This window comes from Nymphalis io, chromosome 6 (assembly GCF_905147045.1).
Source record: "Nymphalis io chromosome 6, ilAglIoxx1.1, whole genome shotgun sequence".
Classification (NCBI taxonomy): Eukaryota; Metazoa; Arthropoda; class Insecta; order Lepidoptera; family Nymphalidae; genus Nymphalis; species Nymphalis io.
This window is the reverse complement of record NC_065893.1, coordinates 6,960,814-6,981,430: the sequence shown is the minus strand read 5'-3', so window position 1 is coordinate 6,981,430 and position 20,617 is coordinate 6,960,814. Positions and strand designations below refer to the sequence as shown.

Here is a 20,617-nt window from a genome sequence, read left to right as displayed (position 1 = left end):
TACATACCTGAAAACAGTATGTGATAGAAAAAAGTACTTATGTGTTCTTAATAAGTGATGCGTATTAATGAATAAACAAGTAAAAAATACCTAGATAGTTCGATTCAAATAACCTTTATATATATATATAACAAAAATAATGTATTACAGAATATTTGGCATAGCGTGGCATAATGTATTGGAATTTAATATGTAAGGTGGTGGTAAGGGTTTGTTGTAAATTTTTACGATAAATTAGATTAAAATAAATACTATTAAAATAGGTTTTACGATTAGGTTTTTATTATCAACACTAAAATTATTATTTTAAACAATAGTTAAAACAGTAGTCTATTGTTACTATAGTATTATATTACATACGCTAAAATATGATATTCTTGTTTACACTTACATTTAAAACTTAGTCTTATTTATGTAAATTCGAATAAACAATGGATTTTCAGTCATAAATCAAATAATTTGTAAATATTATAAAGTATATAAAAGTTTTTAATACGTTTCGTTACTAATTTGGCAAGTTTTTATATACATTATCAATATTAGTTGTAATTAGAATTAAAAATAGCTTACAATCTTAGATACAATAAAATACTAAAATATAAAAACTTGAAGCGTCTTACGCCTTAAAATTATATAATTATTATAAAACAGTAAGATATATTACAAAAATTCTCATTTTAAAATTAAAACAATATTTTATAAAACTACATTAAATTCCATTTCCTAATGTCCGCTAAGATAAAAATAAGATAAAAATTAACAAAAAGTTATGGTTACTGGACATGCATTTTCATCGATCAAAATTAAACTTATTAACTTTCTTTATATGAATGACAAATTTTTGCTAATTATGAACGAAGTCACAGCTTACACTAAATTTACGTAACGGCATTATTTAGATTTATTACAAACTCCATTTTTTTATTGAGTGTTTATAAATAAATTACTCATTATACATCATATACTCATTTAAAAGTTAGACTTTAAATTATTCCGATGGACGATAAAACTATAAAATATTTATGGTGAACACTTATTATCCATATGTTAGTAGCCGAACATATAAGATAAACAACTTACATAAAATTGGATGATTTCTGTTTGACATGGAATAATTATACCAAAAGATTTCTTGCCCTAAGTATTTAATCACACGGCCTAAATTGTGTTGTATGTTTTATTAAAAATAGTATTTAAATCGATATCTGTTGACTGAACTTCAACATTCGGCACAGTAAAATTATCATAAGAAATGTATTGAGGAGGCTGCTGAACGAAATCTTTGGGTACAACCGGTCGTTTTTTCTTCTTCATATGTCCTAAAACTGACAATATTACAATAAATACTAAAAGTCCTATGCAACAGCCCACAACCAAACTAAGTCTTCTTGTCAACATTTCAACAATAGCCATGTAAGTGTTAGAAAATTGACTATCTAACGCTCCACTAAATATTTCAATTGTGCTTACACTGGTACATTTACTAGTGTAAGAATCATTCATATACGATCGAAAATTATTGAAAATTTGTTCATCACCATATAAGTTCATTCCTGAATTTTCCATAGATGGAGACGCTATTCTTGCGTTGGGCGTCGAAGATACTGCGGTATTTCTAAAATTGCCGACAGCGATAACACAAATTACGTATCGCGCTCCTGGTGTCAAATGATTTAATCTCGTTGATCTGGCCGTCGAATTCAGAACTTTGCCTCTTATCTTTGATAAACAAAGTAAAATATGTTAGAAAAGTTTGTAGGTCATATAAACTATTGTTAATAGAAGATTTAAATGGATTCACAGTACAAACACAATAACTTCGAGCGTGGGTCATAATTTTGTTTTTATGGTCCATCGAAGTCACTGTATTCAAATGTTTGGTGTAATTTTTGAAACCTACCTACTTTAAATATATTTTCCATATACATATTTAAATTAGGCGTGACATATCAACGATTGGTTACCCTTTCATTATATTATTTTTTAAATGAATAAAACATTACTTTCAAATGATTTTTAAAAGAATTGAGAATGTTAAATGTTAAAATTGGTACGTAAATAAAAATAAATGATTTTATTTAAAATGTCCAAATCAAGAATAATCACTAACTGCTTTGACTTACCATTGTTGGCATTTGCTCCCTGAAGTATGCTACTTGATATCCATTTAAGCCACTTTGATTACGACTGTGCCAAGAAACTAAAACCGAATACGTCTGAATGTCCTGTATGGCTATACGGATTACGACAGGTATATCGCAAAGTTTCTGAGACGGGAGTTCTAAAAATCTGAAACCATAAAGATTCTCTGGATATTCACATCGTAGCTTTGTATTTCCTTGTAAAGTAATTTTTTTATGATCTTGCATCCATATCCAAAGGTCTTGCGATTCGCAGTTGCAAGCCATAGGGTTTTCTGAAAAAGCAAAGTTTTTAAAGTTATGATATATTTATAATGTTTTTTTTTTTACTTTCTACTTATATCGCGTAAAATAAAAGGAAAGGAATTGCCACAAGAAACTTTCAAGTACAATCGGTTGTATTACATGCTCTAAAATATGAAAAAAGAAAACTATGTAAAATAAGGAGTAACGAAGTAATAATATTGCTTACCATCAAAGGCGATCGTTTCAATCTGCATTTCTAAAGAACGTAGCATCTCGAATGGTATCTTTTGAAAGTAGTTTCGACTTAAATCAATATATGCAATTGTTTTTGATTTTGAAAATATATCTGATACTATTTTTGATAGCCAGTTGTCGCTTAAGTAAAGTTCTCTGAGGTTGGCAAGGTTTTGAAAAACATCTTTAGTTATTCTCGAGATATGATTAAAAGATAGGTCCAAAATCTCTAATATCTGTAAATCTGATGCAAAGTCCTGCAGTTCCCTGATCGTATTGCGAGAAATGTTTATTAATTTAGCTGAGTATAAACCTTGAAGTCTCTCTGTAGGAATATTTTCTAATTTATTTTTACTTAAATCCAACGTTTCCAATTTATGTAAATTCAAAAACGCACTAGGCGAGATTAATGTAATTAAATTATGTGTTAATACTAGTTTCCTTAAAGAATTAAAGTTTTCAAAATCCTTACTAGTTATAATAGATAAATTTGTATTTGTAACAACTAATTCCTCTAAATGTGGAAATTGCTGAATCGGATATGTTTCTAACAGTTGTTTTATAGAATTTGAAGATATATTTAATACAATTACACCTGGAAAAGTCATTTCTGACATACTATTACTAGGAATATGCCTAACAAAATTGTGTGATAGATCTATTTCTTTTAAAAATATTGAATGTTGTAAGAAGTTCGATGGAAGAACTGTTATCATATTGTGACTCAAGTTTATTATTATCAAATTTTTAAGCGACGGAGATTCAAAACCATTCAATACGGAAATGCGATTATGACACACATTAAGAGTCCGTAAATTGTGCAATCCCACTAATTTAAAGAAGTCAATGCCTTGTAATTGATTGTGACATAAATCTAAAACCTCGAGCGAAGTAGCATGGAATAATGCATCGTGAGGAAAGTCTGTAAAGCGATTACTCTTTAAATTCAATTCCTGTAATATGTTTGTGTAAGCAAATATATCTTTGTTTAAGTCTTTCAAGTTATTATGAGCCAAATTAACTCTTCGTAAATTTTGATTCTTCATAAATATGGCAGGAGGTAGTTGCGATATGTTTGACATTTCCAATGTTAGTGATTGTAGCGAAATTAAATGTGAAAAAGTTTTGTTATCTAAATGCGTAAAGTTATTATTAGAAACAACGAGAGTTTTTAATCCCAGTATTCGAATGCAAATAATATCTTCCCATGTAAGTACATTGTTTTTTAGTTCGATTTCATTTAAATTTTGCAGTGTCTGTAATGACTTTTCATCAATTAAAGATATAAAATTTTGGTTAAGCCATATTTGCTTAAAAGATAAAGAAGAAATATTGAAATCTAGAACAATAATCTTGTTTTCTGATAAATCTAACGTTTGAAGTTTTATTAAATATTTAAATGCATCCCATGCCACATATTTAATGTTATTATTCTTTAGGAACAGTTGTTCCAACGTTACAAGATTGTAAAATGTTTCATTACTTATGTCATTTATTTTGTTATAACTTATATCTAATAACATTATTTTCTTAAGATGCATAAATGTTCTATTTTCAATATGCATTATACTGTTATTTTGTAACAATAATGTTAATATATTAAATAAGTCACTAAACAAAGTAGTTGTCAAAACTTTTAACTTATTTTCTGTTAGCCACAAAATCTCTAAATTTGTTTGACTTCTAAGGGAGCTATTTTTCAACAAGGATATATAATTATTATTTAGTTGTAAGGATATTAATGAAGAATTTCCATTAGGAAAAATATCGCCTATCGTGGTTAAATTATTATTCTCCAAATTAATAGTCTGAATCTTCCGTAGTGTAATAAAAGCATGAGAATCAATATTTTTAATTACATTGTCTTGCAAAAATAATTCTGAGAGTTCTGAAAGTGGACTAAACACATTTCGTTTGATATGACTTAATTCATTATTTTGTAATCTTAATGCTTTAATGACGACCAAATTTTCAAATACTGAAACATCTAAATCTTGAATTTTATTTCTATCTAAGCTTATAATTGTAAGTTCACGATTAAAGCTGAATATATTCTTTGGAAGTACTTTTATAAAATTTGATCCCATGTGCAGCATCGTTAGATTTTGTAATGAATCGAAACAGTTTGGACGTAGCAATTGTATAGCATTATGTTCTATGTTAAGAACTTTTAATCCCACTGTGTTGTTAAATGCATCATTCGGTATTTCGAAAATATTGTTTTCGAATAATAATACCTCATAAAGTTGCTTAAGATTACTGAATAAACCATTTATATGGTGTAAATGATTATAACTTAAATCAATAGAGCCTATATTTAAGTTTTTGCTGAAAGTATTTTTTCCTACATTTACAATTTTATTTTTGCTTAAATCTATTATTTCTATATTGAATAAATAAGTAAATGCGTCTTCAGGTATTTCATGAATTTCATTACTCATCAAAATTAAGATTTTTATATTAGGCATACTCTTAAACCAATTTTTATCTATTTTGGTAAACAAGTTTGAACTTAAATCTAGATTTGATAGGTTAGGTATAGTAACATTGATGTTTTCAGGAATTGAATTTATTTTGTTCGAAGCTAATTTAAGTTTTATTAGTTTACTTAAATTTCCAAGAGGCTGTAAAGGAAATGTTTCCAAAAAATTTTCATTCATGTCTATCTCAATTAAGATTTCATCTAATGTCTGGAATGCATAATCAGAAATATTAGCTATTTTGTTACCACTCAAGTTGATTTCTTTTATTTTCAGATCTTTAAAAGTATTTGCTTGAATATATTTAATGTCATTGAATTGAAAATCAAGCGCTTCAATGTTAAATAGCTTGAAAATAGATTCATACGGAATTTTGCTTAATTTGCTGCCAATTACACTTAACGATTTCAGCGAATTACGTAATGACGTAAAAGCATTGGGGTTAATTTTATTTATGCCAGTCTTTGTAATTTTTAAATGTTTAATTTTTGTGTGGGAAGGAAAGAAATCCCTGCTCAATTCTGTCGTCGAACGTTCTAAATTATATATCGATAACGAATGAATAATTCCTTTTATCTTTGTCAGTACATTCTTAACAACGCTGGAAGTAGCACTTGGACACTCCAAAAATAATTCTGAAACAATATATTGAACATGTGTAGTTAATTATAATGTTAAAAAGTAATAAATTAGCTTAATAATGATATTATATTTTTAAGTATACCTCCTCTATATTTATTACACGGACAAAGAGGATTATTCGATAAACTCGGACAGTAAGCATATTCTTCTCCTTTCAGTATCGGCATATGGACCATTAAAAAGAAGGCGTATATTCCACATTTCACAATATTTCGAATAAGTGTACCCATTTTCTTTAAATATCGTTTCATCAATATCTTTCACTTCATTTTTGGACGTCGTCAATCTACAACATACACAATATTATGTAGAAAATATATAACAGGTACAAAGCCAGAGATAAAATTGCCGCAATTTTTTTATTTCAAACGAGTTTTATGAAAATGCCTTGATATTGATATTATTGTAGTATTATCCTTTAAAGTTAGACTGTATATAAACATTTATAAATTTATAAACTAAATTCAGCGAATATAATATTTTTTATCAATCATTCATGAGTTATAATTTTACAAGTCTTAGATTATACTTATGTTTATTACGTAAGTAAATAAGTAGTAAGTAAAGTGTTTAAATATTTTTTTAAATATACATCTATATTAAAAAGTAACATATAGACACTGTGATTTTATTATATAAAATTTATTTACGCTTCGATAATACTGTTATTGATACAAAAAACTTATGTCTTGAAAAAAATTAAATTATTTTGTAAGTATGTGTTATAGAGTATGTATGTAAGTATGTCTTAAAGAAAAAATATGATGAATAAAGTTAAATCATACATAATTTCCCTATTAATATTAATTTAAAAGGTTAAGAACAAGCAAGATTATACAAGATTATATAAGACTCTCTAATTAAAGTTTAACGCTACAAGAGGATTTAATTAATCGTAGTTTCTGTAGATATGCACATTTACTCTCTTTAATGTTAGGTGTCATTTATTTCTTTAAGAATAAATGAAATCACTTAGCGTAATGGCCTTAAATATTTATCATATTAAAAACGTATGTGCATTTATGGTGTGCAAATTTTTGAAGGTGTTTTTTTTTTTGCAATAATTTTTATTTATAGAACCTATATACCGTAGTGGTATATTTCTGGTAGTCTTGTAAATTAGCATATTTTTATTATAATATATTATAATAAAAAAGGTATATATTATATATAATAATATTATTATAAAAATAAAAATAAGTAGTCACACTTACAAATGGTATTGCATGGCTTCTGATGGTATAGTGCCAATACGTGACCAATTTTGGGAGCTAAGTTGTCTTCCTTGTACCTGTAGGTACACTGGATAACTTACCCTTCAAACCGGAATAATTATTGCTGCTTGGCGTTAAAATATGTAATAAGTATTAGGTGGGCTTGATGGAACAAAGAATTAAGTTTTATACTTTTTTTATACAAAACAGGTAAGCGGACGAGCAAAATAGGCCACCTGATGGTAAGTGATTTCCACCGCCCATAGACATTGGCATTGAAAGCTAGAACAGAAAGAAGATTGAACTGCCCCAATGCGGGCTTACACACACACGTGTTGAAAATCTGCATACACATGCAGATTATCTGATGATTTCTTTGACGAGCACATGAAAATTCAGTGGTTTCATCCAGTGGACGTTTTCACTAAATTTAAGTTTTCACGACTGAGAGCCACTAGGACTCACTAATCCATTGCGATAGCAGTCTTCGACACGGATAAGAGAGGTTGCGGAATCCTCTCAATGTAACACATCTACGACACCTTCTCCAAGGTACACTTTTTCCACTTGATAATAAAAATGATACGACTACACTGTACTAAAAATGATACTTATTGACTCAAAACTAGTGAAGTGAATGTATCGATATGCGTTGTCATGTTAACCGCAACAAGCGAGTTCTATGTGAAGATGGCTGAAGCTGAATTATATATTTTTTATTTTTATTTTATTTATTTAAGATTCACCAGTGGTAAATACATCAACACGTACAAAGGTATACAATTTTAATACAACTTAAAACTAAATGCATTACCTATTAAGGTGAATACCACTTGCAAAGATAAAGTTGGAGATGACAAACTTATAAATAATTAATTGTTAGTAAATCAAGGTTAAAAATGACAAGAATTAACAATAATAGTAAAATAATAAAATACAAATATAAACAAAATAAATTAGTTAGCTGACAATTTTGACAATATTTTTTTGTGAAACTTGTTTGATGAGTCTCCAAAAGGGTCTAAAACAGCACTGTGCTCATTCAAAATTCCACATATGCGAGATACAGGTGAATTGCTTCCTAAAACAGTTTTGCGGAAAGGTCTTACTAATGGTGTTATTGGTTTACGTGGATATCTAATGGGAACATTCAATTTAATTTTTGATATCAGAAACGAGTTATCATAGTTGTTGTTAAGTGTTTTATAAATAAATTTTAAATCCAACAAATCCCTCCGATCAATTAGTGAAAGAATTTTGAAAAATTCCAATCTTTTTTTGTAAGAAGGAAGTATTTTCCCTTTACCTAACGAGAAAGTAAGATGATAAAGAAAACGTTATATGATATAAAGTTCCCTATTTGTATAAATACTTCATACACGTAGTAATATTCCTTCCATCACAAATACGAGGTAAATTATACAAACAACATTTTCAATTGTATTCACGTAAGTAAAAAATAACCTGCTGATCGCGTTCTAACCTCTGAGCCGTAGAGGCTAGAACGTGTGAATCTTAACCGATGATTGCCGGTTCAATTCCAGTCAAATACTACTGAATGTTCATGTGTGTTAATTTGTGTTTATAATTCGTCTCTTGCTCTCCGTTGAAGGAAAACGTCATAAGAAAACCTGCATGTGTCTAATTTCACTGAAATTCACCCGCATTGGAGCAGCGTGTTGAAATTAGCTCTAAGCCTTCTCCTCAAAAGGGTAAGGGGACTTTTACCTGGCGGTTGGACATTTACAAGCTTTTGCTTTACTTTTTAGATTACTTTTATCCGATCGCAGCGTCATTTACCGAGTCCAATATAAACCATTCAGAGACCTACTCAAACACACACAAAATCATTTATCGAAATCGATCCAGCCATTCAGGAGTTCAGTGCCATACATATGCAAGATACACATAGAAAATTATGTATATAAAGAGAAATAAGGTAACACGTTGAAAATAAAGTTCTGAAGACAGGCTTTTATTTAATGAATGTACTAAAACCAACAGCATGTATTTTGCTGGACATCACAGTCCCCACAATCGTTTGCGTTGAAGTGGTCAAAAATTAATTTGTAAGCTTTAACCTACACATACTAAAAAGTTATGTTAAATGAAAGCTTGTAAAAATGCATGGAGCTAGGGTTGGTTAATTGTCATAAAGGATATATAAACGAATTATGTTTAATTTAAAAACGTAATTTAAGAAAAGTGAGTACCGAGTTTACAGCAGGTTTAGACGACTTTAAAAAATAGAAGGAACCTACTCTGTCCTTTAAGTGACGCAGTTACTTTCCATCAGCCCCCAACCCATTTACCCCTTATACCATAAATAAAACTGTTGTCGTTTATTCGATTAAGTACAATAAATTTTATTCTGGATATAATATTTATACCGAACCAGTTATAGCTTAATATTTAATTCAATCTTGTAAAAATAAAGATTTTAAAGCGGCTTTAGACTGTAGTATGTACTCTTGCTACTTAACTAAAGTTTATTTTGATTTTTGGTAGCAATGAGGCTATTAAAATCGTAACATTTCTACTTAATGCAACGACTTGTACAGTTAAAGTTGCTGTTCGTTTTGTTTTACGTACGACTGCGATGTCAATCAAAGGTGACAAGTAGATGACACGTCTTTGCCAGAAAAATTACAGTAGAAATGTGGCTAAAAGAATGTATCGTTATGGCTTTGAAGTTGGCGAATAACATTTCTGTATGATTTGCTCATGTGACAGATATTATTAATAGTTATAATTTTGTCATTTGAAACATTAGATACCACATCTGCCACTACGGCAGGGCTGTATTGCTAATTTGTCTTTGAATCGCTTTGAATTGTAAATATGTTTGATGAATGTATGTATATACTACTACAAAGATCAAAATCAACATCCAGATGTCTGTCTGTCATTTTAAGAATAAATCTGAACTTCAGCCTCAGAGGCAGACATGGGCAAAGAATTTAGTAAACTTTTTTTATTTTTACAAATATGAAGCGTCATAACTCAAAAACGTAGCAACATACGACTTTAATTAACAGTGTGCCAAGTGCGATTTTTTTTTACTTATTCAATAGCGTTCACGTTAGCTGCCATTTGTATAGAATTTCGATTATACGGCACTGTTTTCATTCCATACAAATCGTTGTTAACCTCTATGCTATCGAATAAAAAAAAAAAAAAAAAGAATAAGTATAATAACTCGCATTACGCATACTGGACTAAATCGATTCGTATTGATCTGAAATGTAATCGTTATCGATATGAAACATAAGCAAATCATATACTAAACTACTCGCCGTATCTCCTACCTATTATCAATATTTGAAACTAATTTTTCTTCAAAATATAAATTACTTCGATTTTATGTATATGTTTTTTTTTTTTTTTTTATAGTATAGGAAGGCGGACGAGCATATGGGCCACCTGATGGTAAGTGGTCCCCAACGCTCTTAGACATTGGCATTGTAAGTAATGTCAACCATCGCTTACATATCCAATGTGCCACCAACCTTGGGAACTAAAATTTTATGTCCCTTGTGCCTGTAATTACGGTGAGGTGAGGCGAGTCTTCCCGGTGTGTCGGTCTCGGTATAAAATTGGACAAGACCAAGGTCATGTTCAATAGGCATGTCGTGCCGGGACCGATATACGTCGAGGGGAAACCTCTCGAAGTTGTTAGTGAATATACCTACCTAGGACAGATAATACAAGTCGGTAGGAACAACTTCGAGAAGGAAGCCGATCGAAGAATTCGCTTGGGATGGGCAGCATTTGGCAACCATCGTCAAGTCCTCAAGTCGTCTAAGCCGCAATGTTTGAAGACGAAAGTCTTCAACCAATGCGTCTTACCTGCCATGACATACGGTGCCGAAACGTGGACACTAACTGCGGGACTAGTCCACAAATTCAAAGTCGCTCAGCATGCTATGGAGGGAGCTATGCTCGGAGTATCTTTGAAGGATAAGATCAGAAATGAGATTATCCGGAAAAGAACCGGAGTCACGGACATAGCTTGAAAAATCAGCAGGCTGAAGTGGCAGTGGGCTGGTCACGTATGTCGTAGGACCGATGGCCGTTGGAGCAGACGAGTCCTAGAGTGGAGACCGCGAATCGGCAAGCGCAGCGTAGGGCGCCCTCCAGCCAGGTGGACCGACGACCTTAAGAAGGTGGCGGGCACCAACTGGATGCGGAAGGCGCAGGACAGGGAGCTTTGGCGCACCTTGGGAGAGGTCTATGTTCAGCAGTGGACAACGATTGGCTGTTGATTGATTGATTGATTGATGGATTTCATATTTCAGGGACAAGATTTTAAAGTTCCATTTAAAGATATTTGATTGATTGATTATTTTAATTACAAAATTTGCCACGTTGAAAACAATATATGACAATTCATCTAATTAAATAAATGCTACTAACTAATTCAAGTTGGACGATTCATAAAAAGGATAGATAATTAGTTGAATGGCCTGACGAGTTTATGTGGATAAGTGAGTGGATAGACGAATGAATTGGTCGATTAATATCTATAACCTGTTTAGTTGAATGATTGGATTAGCAGTTAGCGAATGTGTAAAACGTGTCGGCCGTCAGAGCGTCACGGTAGCATGCGCAAGTTATACCGTTGCGCTCCTCGTTAAGACGGAAAGGGTATCGCTGGTTTTTATTGGGTATTCCGAAAATCGGGGCGCACTCGGCCTTGATAAATTTAATAATAACGAATAGATGTGAATGAATTAGCATATTTAATATTATATATATAGGAATTTTATTTAATATTTCTTACATTCTTTGATATAATGATATGATGATTAATATAATCCTATAATCAATGATATTGTAATCTTAGTTAGATATTATTTTCTACATTTATAAAATTTGCTATACCTAATGCAATATGCTGTAATAAATAATTATTAAGTACCTACCCTTTACCTCGTTTCAATAAAAATAACTTTTCAATAACTTATTTGCTGTAAATGTAGTTAGTTGAAATAGTAGAAGTTGTTTAAAGTTATTAAATTTACGTACATAATTTTAAACCCGACACTTAGGACCATTTTTAAGAATACGAAGCGGTAGCAATTTCTAAATGTTAGTTAACATTAGCATTGTTATAATCAGTGGGTAAAACAATGTACTAGCTAGGTAAGGAACATTATCGATGTTTGATTATCTGGATTTAATTGCCTATAATGTATTTCAATTTCGTTGGCTTTGTTAAGAAATTATTATAATATTCGCATCTACTTTCTTACTTTATTATTATTCAACCAATAAAAATATAGAAATGTTATATATTATATGTTAATTATACAATTTACTATAATTCAATTAATTTTGCCGTTACATTTTAATTAGCCTTAGCATACTTTGATCATTTGGTGCAAGTTCGTCTGGGTAGGTAACACCCACTCATCATATATTCTGTCGATAAACTGTGACCGAGTATAACTAGGGACTAAACATCTTAGTCCCCAAGATTGGCGGCGTATTGGCGCCATACATATGGAATTATATAAAAAATAAATGATAATCTATTACTTATTTTTCTTCCGAAATTATAATAAGCTGCATTTAATGGTATAACGTTTTATCAACAAATAATACAACTGTTGTGTTATTTGTACCTCGATATGAACGTAATTAAATTGTGTAGGACACCATACGTCCCACAAGAGAAACTACGCCAAGTTAAAATATGAATTAGACTATTACAGAGGCGGTCACTGGCCGCCAACTTACTGCGCTATGATATCGTTCAGTTCTCTGTATAAGTGACAGACGGTGCTAATGACAAAGGGTTATCATTTCATCGATACGTTATAAGCAAAATGATTTAGATATAAGATTAAAGAGTACATGAGGCAGTTTGTTGTTTAATGAATCCATACTAAAATTATAAATGTGAAAGTAACTCTGTCTGTCTATATGTTACGCTTCATGGCTAAACCACGGATCCTATTTTGAGGAAATTTGGTATGAGGTAAGCTTTAAATCCAAGGAAGGATATAGACATAATTTAGTTGTTGGGTTATAACTTAGCTTGCTTATAATGTTTACTTATATATTAAATGTGTCTTTAGTTATAATCTGTTTTGTGGACCATAAATAAATAAATAAATAAATTGGTGCGTACAGCTTCACCAAGGCGTGACCTTTACCAGTGAATCTATTTGTTATCAGTAATTGCCAATAGATATCTTTAATCTAATTAGGAATGTCTGTACGGCGGTCACCACCCACCGTGCTCACTCCTAATTTTCTAACACAAGACTCAGACTCGGCGTCATTTATTGTGAAGTCCGACGAACGTTACTAATACGTTTATGATATTGTGTAGGGCAGTGTGTGTAGGGCAGTGTGTGCAAGGCAGTTCCTTTATTTCTATAGTCGCAACGTATCCGTGTTTACGCTTAATTCGTTTATGATAGTGTTGTTGCTATATAAGCAACCACAATATTATAAACGAATTTTATAATAAAGTAAGTACGCTTAATTCGTTTATAATATTGTGGTTGCTTATATAGCAACCACACTATCATAAACGAATTTCATTTTACAATGAAAACAAGAGGCAGAATTTTTGACTCTTAAAGAAAATATGGAAACGATCAAACAACAAAATACTAACTACCTAAAGTCCCTCCAATTTCTGTCAGAAAAGTACGACACTAATTCGTAAGTTCTTAAGTTGTACACTATTTTCTTTATCAATGGACTGGCCATTGTTGGTAAAGAAAATAGTGTACAAAAATAACTTATATTAGCCCTCGAACGTAAAGTAGAAAAACTAGAACGAAACATTAAATCATCATTGATTTAAATTAAAAACATCCCGCATTCTAAATTATTTAATACTATTATTATCTAATACTTTTACCTTCTATGACAACAATCAAGTTATAAACACTGACATAGACACAATTTATCTGGTGGATCTCTCTATCTCTCTTAAACTAATTGTGCAAAACATACGGAATATAAATTTAAGTTTTATCAACTTTCAAACAATTTTGAAACGCTCTAAAATTGAGTGTCTGCGGCCTTACATCTAACCACTTGACCAACGAGGCAGTCAATAGTAATTATTACCTCTGTACCGATCCCTACGAGTAATCGAGCCTGGTAATCTTTAAAACAGTTATTATTAGCATGGATACTAGTCTCTCACGAAGGAATGTGACCATTGTTAACGGTTTAATACTACTGATTAATTAAAATACCTGTACATTATCTTTGTGATGAGAAATAAATATCGTTTCTTTTCAAATATAATAACATATCCTCCCCCTACTACGCGACCGCGGGAGAAAACTAGATAGATATAGTGGTCATATCCTTACGAGATACCAAAGCAAGTTTAGAAGTTCCCTAAATATTAACTAAAGTATATATGTATATAATATATAATATTATATTATCAATGAGTCATAATTTAGTTTATGTTGTATCTACTATAACAAGATTTTATATAAAGTTAGGCTGTTATAACTTTTAATTAGTAATGAGATTTTTTAGTTTTGTGACATATGAAAATATGTTTTAAAAAAAAACAAAAGATTTGTAGTTGTAAGATTTTGTATTGTACTCAATTTACAAAAAAATTAAGAAGTGTCCATAATTAAAATTAAATTAGCTAAGGATTGGTGCTTAAGTAAACAGATAAAACAGGAGGTAAGTTCGTTAACATAAAACATAAAATAAAGTATCTCAGTCTTGTTTTCGCTTGAATATAACAAATGGCGCTTATCCTTTCCGGGAAATAAACGACCACCGAGAAGTGCTGAGAGACGGCTTGTCGATTTTGAAGTAATCGAACCTTTCCAATAACAATTTCTTGATTGCTTCTCATTTTTACCTTCCTAGTTGTTGTTATTTCAATGATCATGTAAAATAATTAAAAACATTTTTTTCTACCATTTAAAAAAATATCATTACTTATAAATAATAGTTTAATCTAATTTTTAGTTTAAAATTAATTATTTAATTTGTTAATAGTGATATAAAAATATATTTTAATTTAATAATAACAATATAAAAGGCATTTTCATATAGTTATTATATTAGACCTTATTATAACATAAATCCATTTTTTTAAAGTATGATAACAAAAGTTTTTGAACATTTGAATTATCTTTTACTTAGGATGTAAAAAAATTGTTTCGAACTACAAATTTACGTCAGGTAATAAAAAAGTCGGTAAACTAAAACTAAAAAAAGAAAACATAAAACGAAATCTTTATTTATAAGCATTAAAACAATGAACTTACCATTTTTATTAATAAGTCACTTTTTTAATTATATTTCACAATGCCACAAAACACTGTCGAACACAAGTCCTTTACATATCCAAGTAGTAACTTTTGTCCATAAGCACACTTTCGGTTTAAATGGCGCGCTCGGCGAAATCTCGGCGATATAATTCCGAAACTGAATTTGGAACAGTCTGGAGCGACCGTCGTGTTTCCACTCCCGCAGCTCACTGGCGGAGAGATCTCAACGGAGTCTGCGTAATAGAACGGCATTCCTACAGATTGCTATATGGGAATAAACGCTAATAAATTACCAACATCATACACGCGTAACGCCAACCCGAATGAGCCCGTGTTCTTGATTAGTTTGAAGTCTTTGATAATGTGTTCTACAACAACATTAGGTTCATGATGGCCCAAATAAACGCGCAGTTTTAACATAATCTTATAAATTTTAATCATTTCAAACGAATTTAAAGTTAAATTAGCAATTTACTTCTAAAATGAAAACTGAGTTTATTTAACTTGTTTAATGATTATATGTAAAAAAATAGACTAGAGCTTACTATATTCTTCTTACTTCATTTAATCCAGCTCTGAAAACTTTAAAATGTGAAGTTTCAGCAGTATTTAGTTTTGAAAAAATAAAAATTCTATTTGCCAGAAAAAAAAAATGGATTATGAATTATAATATATTGAGATTTTACACATGTGAAGAATCAAATTACATTGATTTTTTGAGTATCTCTCACGATAAAGCTTAGTTTCTACTTGGATGCAAAATAAGTTATTTGCGGAGTTCTTCCAGTATAACGGTAAAGGGAACGCCACACAAGATAGACGATACTTTACTGCACCTAATATTGTAAGTACCAAATTGGAAAAATTACTCGGTTATTGTTTAATAAGCAAGTAACTAAAATAATATCAGTTATCTAATACGAAATTTACATTACTTATCTTGGCTGTCTGACAAACACCCATATCGAATAATCTTTTTAAATTTAAAATAAGTTGTAGTACAGTCCTTTTTACATGTATATATATGTATATATAATAAAGTAATATATATATGTATATATATATATATACATTTACTTACTAGTTTCCGCTCGTGGCTTTGCTTGCGGGTGAGGGAGGAGGGGCAGGTGTCAGATACCCTTTCCATTTCTGTTGTTTTCTGTACCTCTGACGTGTACTCAAATTTCATGGTAATGGGATGACTATAGCCCAAATTTAGAATATAGTTATAATATAAAAAAAAAAAATCTTGAATATTGTTATTAAAATAGAAAGAAACTACTGGATTAATTTACTAAGCTTAATTTGGCGATATGGGATAAATATCTTTAGCATAGAGCACAAATAATATATGTATATAGTGCTTAACATTGCTTTTTTGTGCGCTTATAAGTTTTGTTTTAGGTGTTAAAATGCAAAAATAAAATATTCATTTAATTTTGATCACATATTCAAAAATTGAGGAATGACAATATCGAAGGTACCAAGTAGTGCTTACCTCAATACCAACTAGTTCTTCAGGTCATCCTCTTTTTTATTCCTTAAAAAAGCTATCACTTAAGATAAAGGCGTACAATACAAATGCTCTTTATATTGATAATACGCTTTTAGTTTTGTTCGTTACCATTGACGTTATTAAACAATTCTGAATTACGTAAATAAATACAAATTTAAAGTTTTTAAAGCTTAAAATACAAATCAAAATAAAAAAATTATATCTCCATATATTTTACGACTTCTGACAATATTAAATGGAAACGTTGTTAATGAATAATGCGAACGTAACAATCACACGTGAAAGCGTTCGTAATTAAAATTGTAGGTAATTGGTTGTTAAAAATATTGTAGGAGTTGATTATTTTCTTCTTTACTAATTATTATTAACTCCGAAAAAAATTTATACAAACTAAAATGTTTTCAGTTGAGACTTAATCGTATTATAACTGTTAATACTAATAATAGTGTCTTCTAAGCCGCTTTCGCAGACTCCGGGCCGCTGCTGAGAATTTTTGACAGAAAAATCAATAACTTTTTTTATTGGCGTGACTGTGGTTGAGCCATTGTAACTACCGGCCCAGCACAAGGTGTTCTTTGTATCTTAGTTCCAAAGATTTTTGTCACATTGACGGTGTAAGGAATGGTTATTATTCCTTATAGTGCCAATGTTTATGTGCAGCAGTATCCACTTACCAGTGAGAGGCAAATTTGTCTTTAAGCTTACCTATTTAATAAAACAACACCAACAATTTTAAAAACATTGTATTGATCCATCTTTTCCTCATAATCACCGAAATGATAATAATAATTCTATCGAAATGCGTTCAAAGAATGAATCAAAAGCAAGAAATCGTTTGATCTATTTAGTAACGTTGCGTTAAAAGAAAATTGTGTATTTCCGCTGTGAATCTTTGCTTAATACACAACTCTATAAAATTATGTACAAATGTAGAATAGAAATGTAGAATCTAGAATTACCAACATCTACCAGATAGTCATTACACATTCATGTGCCGTATTTAGCTTTATGCTTACATAATTTTACTGTGGGTAAACTTATTAGCTGAAGCCTCACCCTATTAGACAATGCAATGTTTCAAGCAACCATTGGCAAGAACAAACGTAAATGATATCACAGTATGATTCATATGCACATTATTTAATTACATCCTTCTAAACTACAACGTAAAGATTTGTGTTACAGATGTTGATGTGTCAATAGAAAAGGAGAATATTCTACCATTTTTTTAGTCTCTGAAGCAGAAGTTAGCATACAAAATACATATTCGTCATACCTACATCAGAAGTCGAATAAATTGAAGATGCTTTGCAAGCGCTAGTAAATGCTGTTGACGAATTACCGCAGTATGGTAAAGATGTTCACCATGAATTAGCCCAAAGCCTACCTAAGAAATTTAGGGGATTAATTGTGTATTTGATACCTAGTATTTGAAAAATATAGAAAGCTCCGACGTTGAACGCTGGAACTTTTGCCGCAGATTTTCAAAAAGATTTTCAATCGCAGATTTTCAAAAGACAATGACTGAAAAATGAAATTAATGAAATAACTAAAGGCAAAAACAGACCAATTAATTGTGCAAATTCACGTTAGTAATTGTAAATGTTTGACAATAATCGCATTATGTTGTTTCGTAATGAAATTTACACTTTGAATGTATAACTCAAAGACTGTAAAGACTCGATGCAGCTTTTTCATAATTAATTATAAAACCTAGGCATTCGAGAACCTGAATAGTAAAATAAAATAACTTTTACATTTTTCAAACAATCTTCGTAATCTACTTCAATAAATAAATAAAAATAGACGTGATATTTCTAAAATATTTTTGGAAATATCACGTTTATTTTTCACATACATAAAAACTAACTTTTATTATAATAATAGCTGCGACGAAAGCTTTAAGGCCTTGTAAATGTCCGAACCAGCCTTTAAGCCACCTAAAAAGAAACCAAATTGAAACTACAATTTTATTATAGATATTTTTGATCAACAAGTAATCTGGAGGAGAATTCATAAATTAGAAATTCCCACGGTGAAAACACTACACGCGAAATTAAAAGTAGGCATGGATGGCATTTAGCATTACTAGGTTCGCATTACGTAGTCGTACCAGTAAATAAGTGGTAGTTGTAGAAATCTTATACCAGAAGTTATTACAACAGTAGCCTAAGGAGACAGTATTCAACCTGCGATGTCATATAATGTAAAATGTGATATCCATACATTTATTTATGGATAAACATAAAAACTTATTTATTCGTATTCTGAATTTTCTGTTACTCAATATAATTAAAGTATTTGTAAGAAGTAGTTAACGTTTCCTCAGATGTAATCTGAAAGTTAAGAGTAAGAGACCCTTGATGAAACAACGTAACACAATTTACATTTTCCTACTACGAAACACTTTTACAAAGAACGAGTTTTTGTACTGTCTGAAATTACTACGGCATAATACACATGTACTGTTTTATGCGTTATTTTTTTTATTAATAATATTTTATTATTACTTAAAATAAATGATCTTATCAAAACCCAAAGCTAAAAACATTAGTTTTAACATTATTCATACTAAATAGCTTAGATTTAAATATTCAATACAAGAATTTTTGGGGAGAACACTATGCATGTTATTTCCCTTTGGCTTATAATTTTATACGACAACCAGATGATGCTAGAGACGTCCCCGTAAAGTCTGTTTTATTATATATTAAAAAATAACATTTTCGTTTTCTACCTAGTTTTGTTACTCATTCTTTATCAACACACTCGTCGTCGCATGTCTTTCATCTTCTTTTTTATGTAAAGATGAAGACAAATTTAAAATGTTCTTTAAATAAAGATAACATTTTTTCTGGCATCCAATTTGAATAAAAGAAAGAATAAACGTTACTTTAAGTTTAGCTTAATCTACCTGATAAAACCTGTGAAGATTAACGTTATCATACAGACAGATAGACAGTCAAAAAATTTACTCTCTCTCTCTCAAATTTACTCTTTATTTATCGCCCATAGTGTTTTTTTTTATATAAATCTGTTAAATCTTACCAAATCTTGTTGGGCTTCATCTCAAGGCAAGGTACTGACTTTAGGAACCCTAATACACACATTATATTTTATAATGCTTACGTTCGGTCACACTTGTAATATGCATCGACTGTATGGAATCCATGTTATGCTAAGTATATTCAAGCAATCGAAACAATTCAAAATAAATTTCTTAAAAAATTGAAATATAAATTTGGTCACGATTTGCCTACTCTACTGTCCTTAAAAACTAGACGAGAACATAGAGACCAATTGTTTCTATTTAAAATTATTAACAGCCTTATAGATTCGCCTTATCTCCTAAATAAAATATTATTTAACTGTCCTCGCTCAAGTGCTCGGTACAAAGCCACTTTCGCAACTCCAAATCATAAAACAAATTATTACAAAAAATAGTTTTATAGTAAGATCGTGTAACAACTATAACGATAAATATAACCACATAGACTTGTTTAGCAGCGGTCTCAGTAAGTTTAACTCGATACTTAAAAATAATTAGATTAAGATTTGTTATTAACTTTTTTTTTTCCTTTTTCATATTTCACATGATATAAGTTTGGTTTATATACATTTTTACACTTGTTAGTTTTTTTTTTTTACCATACATTTAATTTTACTGTTTTATCTTTTTTATATATATGTTCACTTCCAGATTAATTATTTGTGGACACTGTATTGGCATGTGTGTTATTTAAGGTTTATAAGTTTTATGTAATATAAAATATGCTGTTTGTTTCACTTACTTACAAATAAACAAATAAATGTACAGACAAACGGCTTCTACTGCTTTCTTATATGTATAGATATGTTCATTGTTAATACG

General features: G+C 30.2%; 2 protein-coding genes across 2 annotated transcripts in view; both read right to left on the bottom strand.

Annotated features, from left to right (window-relative positions):
- Nucleotides 1-15,406, bottom strand: part of LOC126769225 (chaoptin-like) — a 43,337-nt gene extending 27,931 nt beyond the window's left edge. Inside the window, exon 1 of the mRNA XM_050487861.1 lies at nucleotides 15,228-15,406. The gene's annotated coding sequence lies outside the window, so the exon portion shown is untranslated. The remainder of the gene's footprint in view (nucleotides 1-15,227) is intronic.
- Nucleotides 1,535-19,891, bottom strand: LOC126769224 (leucine-rich repeat and fibronectin type-III domain-containing protein 5-like). The gene is made up of 4 exons (XM_050487860.1): nucleotides 19,888-19,891; nucleotides 2,614-3,574; nucleotides 2,124-2,416; nucleotides 1,535-1,615 (listed from the first exon to the last, which is right to left on the bottom strand). The coding sequence occupies exons 2-4, from the start codon at nucleotides 3,335-3,337 to the stop codon at nucleotides 1,535-1,537; spliced, it is 1,098 nt and encodes a 365-aa protein (XP_050343817.1). The 5' UTR covers nucleotides 3,338-3,574; nucleotides 19,888-19,891.
- Nucleotides 19,892-20,617: the final 726 nt, after the last annotated feature.